This window comes from Suncus etruscus, chromosome 3, assembly GCF_024139225.1.
Source record: "Suncus etruscus isolate mSunEtr1 chromosome 3, mSunEtr1.pri.cur, whole genome shotgun sequence".
NCBI lineage: Eukaryota > Metazoa > Chordata > Mammalia > Eulipotyphla > Soricidae > Suncus > Suncus etruscus.
The window spans coordinates 14299453-14313581 of record NC_064850.1 but is presented as its reverse complement, the minus strand read 5'-3'; the positions used below and the strand labels follow the sequence as shown (position 1 = coordinate 14313581).

Here is a 14129-nt window from a genome sequence, read left to right as displayed (position 1 = left end):
CATAAAGGTAAATATCTTCAAGGTATCATGTCCCTGAAAGTTGACCTATCTGTATGCTGGGGACCCAACTCTAAGTACTAAGTGGAAAGTCTCAGACTTCTGTAGACAATGACTAACGAATGATAAAATCCCTGCTGACTATAGGCCCTCTCACTGTCAGAAGGGTCACCCTGGTGCTAGGAGTAATGTCTATGTACAAACTAAGGGAGCTGGGAACTTTTGAAAAGAGCTACTCCAACTCAAAAGTTGGTCTATCTGACATCTTTGAGTCTCTGGTCTCAACTGCAATTTGGCCACTAAAAAGGGTTCTGTCACACAAATTTGTAGAAAGAGCAAATTGAACAAGATCTTTTATTATTATCCATATACCTACCTATTCAAGAATATGATATATGCCATCTATCATCTCTTTCAATGGGGTAAAAATTAGATTATTATACTTTAAAATTCTAATGCAGCATCAGAAAAAGTGAGTTGCTAATAGAAAATATAAAAATTTTGGATTCTTGTGTCTCTAGTGTCTGTGGCTATAAGCAACTGGATCGCACACCTGTATTGTACACCTAGGATTGTAAACCGAGAGATTCTTAGAGAAACAACTTAGAGAAAGATCCTACTCTTACTCTTTCTTCTACATCTTCATCAGTAACTATAGAAGTGCTAGGAGTATGTTAGAAAGTTCTCACAAGAGTCAGAGAGTGAGAAAGCTTTACCAAACAATAGTGAGAAGAGAATGTGGTCACAGAAATCTTTTCTTAAAAAATGATTGGATATTAAACTCTAAGATAGCTGAGTATAAGATCTAATTCAGGGAGCACCTGTACTGGACACGTCTTTAACTTCCCTCCCCAGTCCATGTGAGGACCTCATCTTTTTTAATCTTCCTTCTATGTAACTTAAAGTAAGATAGAGTCTCTCTGGTCCAGATTGTCTGGATTTATTCTGTCCTTTCTGGAACACAGAGACTTTCATCTAGAGATGAAGCACCACAGAATCTATGTGGGGGGAATACAATTGCCAAAATAGTCAGTAGACATATTGCCTTTTGGACACTTGCTAATTACAGTGACTTTACTGAGTATAGAAGAGAGAAAAATGGTAAGAGTATGTGGTCTCATCCTCCAGGTTTTATCTATAAAAAGATTAGAAGTGCAAGAGAAACATTTCACAGGACTTACCATTTTTACTAGATTATTCTTTTAGAGGAACTCAAAATTCAGGTCAGCATCATAACTAGTTAGGTATTTTGTGATTGGAAAGGACGAGGCACAGGGAAGCTGAGGAATCTAGTTTCAGGTCAGGGAAAAACGCCAGATGTAGGCACTGACTCTACTCATGTACATTACCTGGTGCTCTTTGATCTCTAGTTTAAATATTAGAGTCTTTCTCCACTAGCTAGACAACTGCTCCTACTAGGAGCAGCCTTTTTCATTTTCATGGTAGTTGGATTCTTGTGCCTTTTTTTTTTTTTTTTACAGAATTCATTAGAAGATAACAAATGGCCAGCTCCATTTCTGCTCCACCCATTTGGCACTCCTTCCTCGATTGCCCTCAGAGTTTTAGGGAAGCTGTGAGGAAAACTGATAGCCACGGTCTCTCCCATAGCTCATACCTTTTGCTATTGCTGCTGCCACCACTGCTACTGTGCATGCTTCAAACACTTTCTTCTTCTGCATGAGGCTGCGAAGTTCTCACTTACTAAGCTCACTGTTCTCCTTGTGCTGCCAGCAACCACAAAGCCCGGGGACACTTTCAAGATGGAATTTTAATGTTCTTTCCTTTTCTTTCTTGCCTTTGTCTGGTATCCATTTGCCAACAGCGCTCCTGTTGTCTCCAGGTAAGAGGTGTCTTGCTCCCTTTTCTACTTGCCAGTGCCATTATTAAGCTTAAGACCACTGTTCTTTGATTTATCTAATAGGAACCATGAGCTCACATTAACCTGACAAGTTCTCCCAAGGACTGGGAGATTGATTTGGCCCCTTAAAGTAATCCTGAAGTAGTAGACAATTTTTTGTGCACCTTTTCTGTCTGTGAACCCAGGTAAAGGCATAACTGTTCTCTCTGGGGCAGGAAGAGAAAGGAATGGAGATGATAGGTCATAGGCTTGTCTTGAATTTTGATTCATCTGCCCTTTCAGGGGCAAGAGAAGAGGTGAATCACAGCTCCATCTCTTAATAGGATCATGATGGAATTTGAAAGAAACACTTTGAGCTCAATGGATCCAGAGAAAATTATCAGCTACTGGAAGAACATCAAATGAAAAAATTTGATACTTTGGAATTTTATTTATCCCAGAAATCTTCTATCTCATCCCAGCTGTGAGCTCTACATTGTTAAAACTTTGGTTAATTTTTCATTGACTCCCCAAATCATATGTGCCATAATGAGGAGAGGAATTGGGTGATTCTAAGGATAGAAGGAATTGTTTGTCTAGAAATAGAAATTTTAGAGAATTTATTTAAAAGAATCTCATGTAGAATCTTTTCCCCATTCTAAGACATAGATCTACTTTGAGAATGTGTATATATATGCAATCTGATCATACAATATATCAATCCTTGTGAGCAGGCAGATGGGAAATTCTTGGTACACTCATAGTGAGTGATATAAAACATTTCAATATATTTTAAAGAAGAAATTGTACTTCATTGGTATTTTAACATATGAAAAATTAATGTCAGTTAAGTGGCAAAATATCTTAGAGAATTCATAGGTATTCAAAGTTACTTACAGGTTACTCTTGGGTTTAGGAAATGTGTGCAGTAGACATAGTAAAAATATTGGCCTCCTTGAAACCTTAAATGAAAAATGTAGGTGAGCTCCTACATTTTCCCTTTCAGAAAAAAATGTACTCAACTCTCCTTGGTTTTTAGCTTTCTTCTGATAACAGGCTAACACTACCTCCAAACTTATATATACACCATTATTTTTCCAGGGTATTGAAGTCAGAGCATCAGGTGTTCCTTCATTCATTCTCTTGCCTGAGATGGTATTTGGGCTCATTAGTTACAAGTCTTGCCTCTACATTTTACCAACCACATCATGAATTCAACAAAGATTGTTATTTAAGTTTCCTTATACTTCTAGTATATTTGCACAAATATCATCAAAAAAAAACAAAAAACAAAAAACAAATATCAGTCAAAGCTAATTAGGAGAAATGGTGTCATTGCCTGGGATATTTTCACATATGTCTTTCATTTAGGAACTTTTAATTAGAATTTAAGTTCACCAGAAATCTTGAATCTTTGAATATCCCTGGATGAACAGACAAATATGATTAACAATGGCTGGTGGTGAAAAAGGGAGAGTAGAAGTATTCATTCTAAAACTGAACAACCAAGCTCCAAAGAGGATGAGAGCCTGTGCTGTACTTGCCCTACTTTTTCTGTGTCTGTTGAGCATTCATGGCAATCTATTCTTGTCTGGCCTGGCACGCTCTTTGTTCATCCAGTGTTTGTTCAATCTTCCATCCTGTTCATAGCCTCTCTCCCTAGCCTTCTCTCTCTTCCTATTCTTAAATCTGAAAGATATGTTTAGCCTACTGAAATTCAGGTTTGCCTACTATTTATTCCCTTTACTTGAAATTCTGAAGAGTCACAAGTGATCAAAATTACTATGTTCTTCTGGATTTGAGACTTTAAACATTCTCAAGAAATCAGCTTAAATTGAATGTAAAGGGTTGTTTATTTCTTAAAGTGAAAAATGCAGGAATTACTAGCAAAGCACAATACTAAATCAGAGTGATATAAAGAAAGTTATGTATATATAGTACTTCTCTCTCCATATATTTATGGAGAAATATATATTTATAGAGAAAGAATGAGAACTTCTGCGGCAGTTCAAAAATAGAGGGTTGGTAAGAGGATTGGTAAAGAGATGTTGGCAGGGAGCTAGATGGAACAGCATGACTGCCACCACTCAGGTGACTTTAGGTATATATTCAGGTATATATTATTAAAGAGATTGTTAAATTGGTATAAAGCTCTTGTGATACATGCAAAATATGACAGAAATTACAGAGAAGGGGGAGTAAAATAATACTTCAACTGTTATAAATATATTGATATGGTGCCAGAATCTAGAAGTAGAGAAAGAGCACCTAAAATTTTAAGGAGGCTGTGTCCTTTTCTAAATATTTTTCTCAGAATGGTTTGTAGTGTGATTTCTAAAATGGATGCACTCATAGACAGAATTCTGGATGTACCCAGATTTACTGTCAGGCTTAACAAATAAGAAGCCTGCAATTTATGGATTAATGAAGTCAGAATGCCAGAGGGTGTCTACTAATCTTGAAATAAACAGAAAGTCATAGATCTTTGATGTATTTCCTAAAGTGGTCACCAGCACTAAAGGGAGGACAGCACCCTGGACAGCTCCCAAACACTGGGGGAGTTAAGCAACCAACTCAGGAATCCTCATCCTCTCTTATCGTCCTCATTAGGAAAACCTAAGCAATCCCTATGTAAAATAGAGTCCCTACATGATATTTATATGTTGGTTTATAGTTTTTTTATCCAATGAGTTTCTGTCCTATCAACCTAAAAAAACTCAAGTCTTACCCTCCCTGTCATTTCAACAATTCCAAAGATTGAGAAAAGAAGACCTTGGCACCTCACCCATTGTGTCCTTGAGATTATCCAAGCACTAGAGGATTCCCCTAGGAGATTCACTGTGTGGAATGAAAGTACTTAAGGCACCAAATAAAAGAACTAATTGTATATAAGAATGTGGACTTGGATGGAAAGATGTTTAAACCAGCTCTGAAAGAAGCAGGCTGCCAAGAGCAATTTTCTAATCAAAGGGAAATAAAAAAAGATTCCATCTCTATTTAACTCTAATCCAGAAAATATGTCTTCATGGTGAAGTGGTCTTGAAATGGACTCACCAGCTGAAGTGGAAAAACTCCCAACCGTTCAACATGATAAGGGACTATTGGTAAATGAGCCATAATGCCAAAAAATGCAGGGAAAGCTTCAGGAAAAAAATAGGCAGAAGAGCTTTCATTTGTTTTGATTTTGAAAAGTATTTGTAGTCCTGAAAAGTGTGGCTTTTTCTTATAGAAAATTTGAGTATTCTTTCATCAAAAACTTGAACCTGGGAGAAATCTTTCAAGCTTTTCATTGGTAAAGATAAACATTCACTTTAGAAAAAGTAAAATTCCTGGAACATCCTTCTTTTCCCCTCTACAGAAGAAATCGTGCTAACATATTAAAAGCACCTACTCTAACTCAGTATATGTTTCTTTGGATAAAATGTACCTCCAGTATTTTTTTTCATGAAGTAGCTTCTTAGTCAGACCCAACAATTCAAAATAGTTGGAAGTCAAGAAATTTAATTTTTGTGCCCAGATTTAAAGTATTTCCTTAAATGACTTTGGGGCTGCACTTCAGTGCTTTCAGGCCATTGGGTCAGTTTGGCTTCCATAGTATAAAATGCAGAGATCTCAAGTTCTCAAAGAACCCTCTCATGGCAGTACTAAAACTCTCAGCACTTCATAAAAAAAAAAAGACATACAGATACACAAAACTCTTATGCCTAAGAGCTATTTGCTTTGTGCCTACTCCCATGTCTAATATGATAACTTTCATACTAATTAGGAAATGGAGAATATGTAAGTATTGTCTGATTCTGTTTTGTTGCAGAAGTGACAGACAGGAAGCTGACTGTGGAGGAAGAGGAGGCCAAGAGGATAGCAGAAATGGGAAAGCCAATATTGGGTGAATACCCCAAACTGGAGGTCATCATTGAAGAGTCCTATGAGTTCAAGGTCAGGCCCTATTAGTGAGAACTAATCGAGTAAGCAAGTGGGTGGGAGTTAGAGGAACTAGAGTTTTATTTTTTTAATTTCATCTCTGACTCTTAAAAATAAACAAAGCTCTCACCCACTGAATCAAACTTAAGTTGAAACTAATCACGTTCTCATTTTGATCTGTTTTCTCATTCATAACACGGAGCAAATAGTGCTGGCCATTTGTATCTTGGGAATACTATGATGAGTCATATCATAGTATATGGAATAATTTAGTTATAAATCCACTTGATGTACAGTCACTATTATTTAATTGTATTTTAAGACAAAGATACTCGGGGCTAGAGCAATAGTACAGTGGGTAAGGTGATTGCTTGAGTGTGGCTGGTGTGGGTTTGATTCCTGGCACCCCATATGATACCCCAAACCCTGCTAGGAGTGATCCCTAAGTGCTGAGCCAGGAGTAACCTTGAATACTACCAGGTGTGGCCTAAATAAACAAAAACAAACAAATGAACAAAATCCAAGAAGGCTGAAATTCACCACTCCAAGGCAAATTCATTGTTACGATTTCAAATTCCAAAACCAGCAACTGCAACCAAATAAAGTAGAAATATTTTCTTAGAAAGTATCATCCGGGCCCGGATGGATAGCACAGCAGCGTTTGCCTTGCAAGCAGCCGATCCAGGACCAAAGGTGGTTGGTTCGAATCCCGGTGTCCCATATGGTCCCCCGTGCCTGCCAGGAGCTATTTCTGAGCAGACAGCCAGGAGCAACTCCTGAGCACCGCCGGGTGTGGCCCAAAAACCAAAACAAAAAAAAAAAAAAAAAAAAGAAACTATCATCCAAGGGCACTCTATATGTGATTTTGATAACTAATGTGAACTAAATAGAACCCCTGGAACTCTGGCATCTTTTATGCCTTTGAAACTCCAAACTTCTAAGTTTTTAGAATGTTCTAACTTCACAGTTTCAAGTTTTATCTTCTTAACAGAGTACGGTGGATAAACTCATCAAGAAGACAAACCTGGCCTTGGTAGTGGGGACCCATTCTTGGAGGGACCAGTTCATGGAGGCCATCACTGTCAGTTCAGGTAAGAAACTTTATGTGGGGCTAAGGATCTTGCTGGGAAAATCAGGCAACACGCAGAAATAAGAATCTAGTCGTATCAATAACTCCCCAATGTCTAGGCATGTGTCCAGGTTTCTTAGCGACTAGTCTTTACCAGTTGCCTGTTTGGTAGGGCCACTTTGGATAATGGGGTAACTAAAAATGCGTGACTCTCTCTGGTTTCCAATCCTGGTTTTGCTCTGTAACTAAAGATAGGTTATTATCTCCAGGCTTTAATTTCCTCCTTCCCAAAGGGAAAAGTGTTAGTTTTCTCCGAACAATAAAAAGATGGAAATTCTGGTATCAGACACAAGCACAGTTAATCAGTTAATTCTAACTTACATTTCTCCTTCCTCTCCTTCTTTTGGTGCACCTTGCTGTGCAATGGCGAACTAATCCAATTTTCTGAGCATAAGGCTTTGTCTTGACTCTGACAAGCGGCTGCCCTGGATGATTCCATGTGTGGCCTTTGGCACTTGCTGACAGGTTCCCTCAGGGGTGATCCAAACTCAGCAAGTGGCCCCAGGCTTACAGACAGAGGGTTAGAAAGGGGAGGAAGAGCTCCCACTGCCACCATCAATACTGCCTCTCAGCACCACTGAGGCCTCCTTGTACTGCTGTGTGCTCCTGGCCTTGTCTCTTCATGAGCTTTTGTTGTCATAGCAACCTGAAGGGTCAGATCCCAGGGGCCCAGAGTCCGAACAAAAGTACAGCCCAGCAGAGAGGGCTGCTGCTGCCCCACTTTTCAAATCAGCTTCTTCAGAAACTCACAAGTTCCATGACCTGGCCTTGCCCCTAAAGAGACAAGAAATAGAATGTAGGCCAGGGGGATCTTACCCCCTCCTCTTTTAAATGCAAAACCTAAGATTCAGAAGCAAAAGGTGATGGTGGACCCCAGGCAACAGATTATTTTTCCGGCAAAGCTGGCTGGATGCCTTGTCCTGACACCAGCTTTTTGTAGTTGAGTCAAAACATGATGCTGCTTGTCCTTGACAGAGTCCCTGTGAGCACAGCCCATTCCATTCTCACGGACTGCTGAATGGACGCTGCCCATGTTTCCTGGCAATCACAAATAGGGCCCTTCCCCACTCTGTCCCATGCATCATCTGGAGGATGTCACTGGCTATCAGGAATGCCCACATGAGTTAGAATGACAGCCAACCCTCTGGAGGGAGAGGATTACTAAGAATATGAGGTTATTGTAGACTGGCAGCAGGAAAATTAGAGAGGAGCCCCAGAGGAGAGCCATCGCACAGCTGATCATACTACTTCCCAACATAGAAATCAAGTCTCTCCCTCCCCTCCACAGTCTTGACCTTTCTGACTCTTCAACTCTGTCTCCTACTATTTTTCTTTAGCATCTTCCTTATTCCTCTGTCCTCACTCTCCCTGTGACATTCATTCAGACTGACCAACAAGACAGCCAAACTTTTTCCCCCCAACCATTTTTCCTAGGTCTTCTCCCTTGCTATCCAGGGAAGGGAGTGGCTCCTCTTTCTACTGTGATTGCCCTTGATGTGGTTGGACTTGGTATTCTTTTTTTTTTTTTTGGACTTGGTATTCTTAAGCTTGGGAAGTTGACTTGGCTGCCATTACCTGAGCCTGCTCTTCTTGCCTCCAGCAGGAGATGAAGAAGAGGATGAGTCCGGTGAGGAGAGGCTTCCATCCTGCTTTGACTATGTTATGCACTTCCTAACCGTCTTCTGGAAGGTTCTGTTTGCCTGCGTGCCACCCACAGAGTACTGCCATGGCTGGGCCTGCTTCGTTGTCTCCATCCTCATCATTGGTATGCTCACGGCCATCATCGGGGACCTGGCCTCCCACTTCGGATGTACCATTGGCCTCAAGGACTCTGTCACAGCTGTTGTTTTTGTGGCATTTGGCACCTCTGTGCCAGGTGAGCATGAGGGGGGGCTTGGTTTGCAGTTGGTTCAAATGATCCCTACACCATGCTTCAATACTTTTCTTATCATCCCAGAAGTGAGCTGAACAGAGCTTCCATCCCTGCGGTAAACCAGAACCAATCAGCGATGAATGATAATATTAATAATAATCACTAACATTTCAGGTACTAGAAACACTAAACAATCAACAGATTTTTATCCCAGTAATGCCACCTCATGCACTATTTAATTATTTCACTTGATAGATAAGAAAGCTGAGGCCCTTAGAGGTTAAGTTATGCAGTTCAAGGATGCAATCCAATTTTTTCCTCTCCAAAAGAGGGGGGGGTGAAACCTACTGTTGTTCAGGGGACCAAGAATTACTTGGCTAACAGGCCTGTGGTTCAGTGCTACAGCTTGTGGCTGCAGCACTGCTTGGGTTCTACAGTGCTAAAGACCACCAGGGTAATCCCAATGGTGCTTGGTGGTCTCTAGGATCATATCCAGCTGTGCTTAGGGGTCTCCAGGAATGCACTCAGCAATACTTGGGTATGATACTCAGGAAACCACGTGGTGCTAGGAATTAAACCTGCAACATCTACAGCTGCATGCAAGGCATATATATATATATATATATATATATATATATATATATATATATATATATATATATATATATATATATATATATATATGCCTTAAGCCCTGTACTAACTCCCTAGCTTCAGTGACCCAATTTCTCAACCTCTACATTATAAGAATCAGCCACAAACAATGTTATGCAAAGACTATAGGCACTGACTCTCACTAGCCATCTCTGAGAGGCTAACAATGAGTCTGTTTGAAGATGTCACAGTAGCCGTACCCACAATCATCCTTGTCCTGCTCTGCTCCAAGATAGGAGAAGGAAGCTTACAAGCATTTGTCCTTTTTATATAATGAATTATATATTTTTCTTATAAACCCCAAAAGACAAACATAAATAGTCATTCATCACTAGACAAATATTTTCTGAACCTAATCTTGTAGCTGCTATAATAAACTGGCAGATGGGGCCAGTATCAACAAACTTCCTTTTCCACATAGAATTTATAATAGAATGAAGGAGACCACGTTCACTTGCTTTCATTTCACTTCAACATGTTCTTTTGTGGGGCCACACCTAGCAGAGCTCGGGTGTTACTTCTGACTACACTGAGAAATTACTCCTAGCAGGCTTAATGGATCAGATGGGATGCCAGGGATTGAACCCAGGTTGGTCGCATACCAGACAAACACCCTACACATTGTGCTATCCCTCTGGCCCCTTAACATGTTCTAAAATAAAGAATACAAGTGCTGTGCAAGTTCTAACTAGAACCTGGAACTAGGCTAGGCCAGGAATGGTGTCCCAGGAAGAATCTATAGAAGCGAGGCTGGATCCATCAGGAACATTTAGAAGATTACATGCTCCCAGGCTCCACCCTCACTTGGGTGCCTGAACTCTGAACTGGACGGGAATGTCCATGGCTATTGGGATCAGCATCTTCCTAGAGATGAGGCTTCCTACCACACAGACTGCTAGCTGAACTGGGAGAAGAACATATGGTTCCCCAAGCCTCTCAGTGATCTCAGGAGCGATTCTGAGTACAGACAGGTATGTCTTCTTCCCCCTCAAAGAGGCAAATCTTAGAGCAACAAGACAGGGAAGTAACTTGGGATACCTCTGAATGCTTTTAGGTGGTCCAGGCACAACTAGAAATTCACTGTTTTGAGATGAGCTCCATGGGCTTCACAGCCCAGGACAATCTTGGCCCCAAACCCTCCTATAGACTGGCAGGGGGATGCTGAAGTTTTGGCTGTCATGGAAATAGATGGTTAGTCGGAAAGTCTCTGAATCACCCTAGGGAGGCTTTGTGGAGGACAAGCTTGTGGTCTCTGTTGCAAGTCAGTCCCTGAAGAGGTTGACTGATGGAGGAATGGAGGATGAGGCCTTTCTCTTCCAGCTCGGAGCACGCATCTGCCACCCTGTCTAGCTGACGGTTCTGAGGTGAAACGGCGGGTAAACAGCTCGCAGACAGTCAGGCTCGTGGAAATATTAGCTTTATTCGATGGACAAGACTGAAGTCCAAAGACTCAGCCTCAGTTCCAGCAAAAAAGCCCCTCGCCTTCCACAGACCCTTGTTTTTATCCCCCAGAATCAGGTACCACCCAATGGTGGGATCAGATACCAACCAATGGTGGAAGCAGAATCAGGTACTACCCTAGGGTGGGGGCAGAATGTCAGGTCTCACCCTAGGGTAGGGCACAATTACCAATCAGGTTAGGGTCAATAACATAGTAATCCCCTAAAATATTTACATACACAACAGTCTCTGCTTGCCACTTCATGAGGGACCTGCACTATCAGGTCTGCAGTGCTGAAGAAGAAGGAACAGATGTGGAGGAAAGGAACGGGGATAGGAAGAACGTGCAGAGGTGGGGGGATCAGAAAGATTGCTCAAGAATCAGGGGTAGCTTGCCCTCTATAGTTTGATCTCTGGCACTCTATGAAGCCCTGAGCACTGCCTGGTGTGATCCTGGAGACCTTTAGCACTGCCAGACCTCAACACTGAACCATCTGGCTCAGCTGACCAAATTCTATTATGAGTGGACCCCAGGATTTCCAAAGCATTATCAGAGAGTGCATACATGCGCGCGCACACACACCATACAACTTATAAACACATTATAAAATTGCAGAGGGAATCAGAGGCAATAGAAAAAAATGAAAAGGAGAGGCCGGAGAGAGAGCATGGAGGTAGGGCGCTTGCCTTGCATGCAGAAGGACGGTGGTTCGAATCCCAGCATCCCATAGGGTCTTCCGAACCTGCAGATCATTTGCGTCCCAAATGATCTCGCAAGTGATACCCTCCTTTTCTGTAAAATAAAAAGACTTGCCTTCCTTTCCTCCCCTACCCCAGATAATTCTTTATCTAACTTCATTATCTCCATAGACCCCTGCTTCATGAACCTACTTTTTTATTTTTGGGGCCACACCCGGTGACGCTCAGGGGTTGGTTACTCCTGATTTTGCACTCAGAAATCACTCCTGGCTTGGGGGACCATATGGGATGCCCGATGATTGAACCGTGGTCTGTCTGAGGTTAGCAGGTGCCAGGCAAACACCCTACCACTTGTGCCACAGCTCCGGCCCTATGAACCTACTTCTTTGATGAGCCAGCCATCTTCCTTGAACACCTGGCTCACTTGCACTGCCCTGTCCCTCAGCATAAGCCCATAGCCTGCAGGCATTGCATTGGGGTGGCCAGTGTGGAGTGCATAATCACCCCCACATAGCGGTCACCTCAGGTCAAGACTGTTAGCTGCTCCTGGGAAAATCAAAATTCCCTGGAGAGATGTCACATCATAACAGCCTCCTAACTGAGAACAATAAACTTTCTCCACCTGTCTGCAACTAGGAAAGGCCCAGGGCAGTCTAGCTTAGCCAACACGGGCAGAAAAGGAGCAGGAATGCCAGAGACATGCCATGACTTGTCTGTGGCCACACAGCTTGGGAAGACAGAGTTTGCAGGACAGAAGGGGGAAGCCTCAGGCTCTTGCCTTTCCTTCACAGCTCCAGCCTCTGGGCAGACCCCAAAATAGGTCCCTGCTGTCACTCAGCCTCCCGCCAGCTCCTGTTTGCCTCTGTTCTCTTCCAGATACGTTTGCTAGCAAAGCTGCCGCCATCCAGGACGTGTACGCGGACGCCTCCATCGGGAATGTCACGGGCAGCAACGCGGTCAATGTCTTCCTGGGCATCGGCCTGGCCTGGTCCGTGGCCGCCATCTACTGGGCCATGCAGGGACAGGAGTTCCACGTATCTGCAGGCACGCTGGCCTTCTCTGTCACCCTTTTCACCATCTTTGCATTCGTCTGCATCAGCGTGCTCCTGTACCGCCGGCGGCCCCACCTGGGTGGGGAGCTGGGTGGCCCTCGTGGCTGCAAGCTTGCCACCACGTGGCTTTTTGTGGGCCTGTGGCTCCTCTATATACTGTTTGCCACGTTGGAGGCCTACTGCTACATCAAGGGGTTCTGAGGAAGAGACTGAGGCCTCCCTCTCCCAGGGCCGGCCTGGGACTTCTTAAGAGAAGGGCGCCCTTCCTCCTTGCAGCCCTAGGAATGTCACCGACCTTGCCCTGACAAGTGAACTGAAGGTCAGGCAGAGTCTTTCTTCATCAGGCCAAACAGAATGGAGGAAACACCCACTACACAGAGTATTTAATGCAACACCAACCAACAACAAACAAACCAACAAATCCACCTCCACCCCATTTTTTGCCCCCTCCTGTGTCCCTGACCCAGACAGACAGAGCAGAGGTCGGACCCTCATCACCTTCCATTCTGTCTTCTGCTGACTCCTTGGCATCTGCCTTGCCTGGGCGACCCCTCCCGGCCACCCCCTTCTCCGTGTGTCCCAATCACCCCCATTCTCTCATTCAGCAGGCAAGGCGGGAAAATGAGCCGTGTGCTTGGGTGGGACTGGCGAGGGCTCTTTTCATCATGGCTCTGCTTGTTTAGTTTCTTGTTATTGCTGTTCGTTCTGTCTTTTCTTTCCGAAGTTAGTGATCAAGGTGCTGTGAAGGGACTCGGGGTCTGAGCTGACAGACATTATTAGCACGGATTTTATTTTCAGAAGTCCCCACCGTACCCCCACTCTGCACCACTCTCACCGGCTAACTGCTAACTCTGGGCTCCATTAAGGTCCTGTCCTCAATCTCCTTTTATTTCCCCCACCCCAATCTGCATTTTTTATAAGGTTGACGGTGTAGGAAAGGGAGCCAAATCTGAAGACACCCCAAATCCCATCCTACACAGGGCATGCAGGAATGGGACTGAGGCCCTTCTGGTGGACCCGTTATGTGCTTATGTTAAAGTTCAAGTGAAAAACAAGTTATTATTGTCTTCCCTGCTCCAGCCTTATTGTGTCAGAGTCTAAGATGACCCTTCTGTTAAAAAAAAAAAAGAAAAAGAAAAAGTTCCTTGAGGGGGAATTAGGGGGCAAGGAAAGAAAAAAGCAGCCTGGGGAACTCAAGGTAGATCAGCCCTGAAAGATCTTTGGTGCAGGACTCTGGGCCTGAGATATATTCAGCCAGTGAAGGCGGGTGCTTCAGACAAACATCATGTAGCCCTCCTCTCCACCCCTTCACTTTCCTTGTGTGCTCAGCTAAGATGTCTGACAGTCTGTCTTGAAGTCATCTTAAACTCAGAAGCACCTAAGAAAACGGGGGGCTCCTCCCACCTCTCCGGGCCCACAGTCAAAAATACTTACATGAGAGAGGAGCGAGCGCCTCACCTTTCCCCATTGCTGCTTCTTGTTGAACCTCACAAAGCTCTTTTTCTAGTCTGAGGGGTCGTTCTTACC

The 14129-nt window shown here is 43.1% G+C and overlaps 1 protein-coding gene across 3 annotated transcripts in view; it reads left to right on the top strand.

Moving 5' to 3' along the window:
• SLC8A3 (solute carrier family 8 member A3) overlaps positions 1-13724 on the top strand; it is a 167995-nt gene extending 154271 nt beyond the window's left edge. The window contains exons 4-8 of one of the 3 annotated variants that reach the window (XM_049770330.1): positions 1820-1837; positions 5646-5770; positions 6747-6846; positions 8488-8760; positions 12427-13724. In XM_049770330.1, the coding sequence (XP_049626287.1) occupies positions 1820-1837; positions 5646-5770; positions 6747-6846; positions 8488-8760; positions 12427-12803 (893 nt within the window). In that variant the 3' untranslated portion in view covers positions 12804-13724. Of the gene's footprint in view, positions 1-1819; positions 1838-5645; positions 5771-6746; positions 6847-8484; positions 8761-12426 lie in introns of all 3 variants that reach the window. The other 2 variants (XM_049770329.1, XM_049770331.1) reach the window with 2 other exon arrangements.
• The last annotated feature ends 405 nt before the right edge of the window (positions 13725-14129 follow it).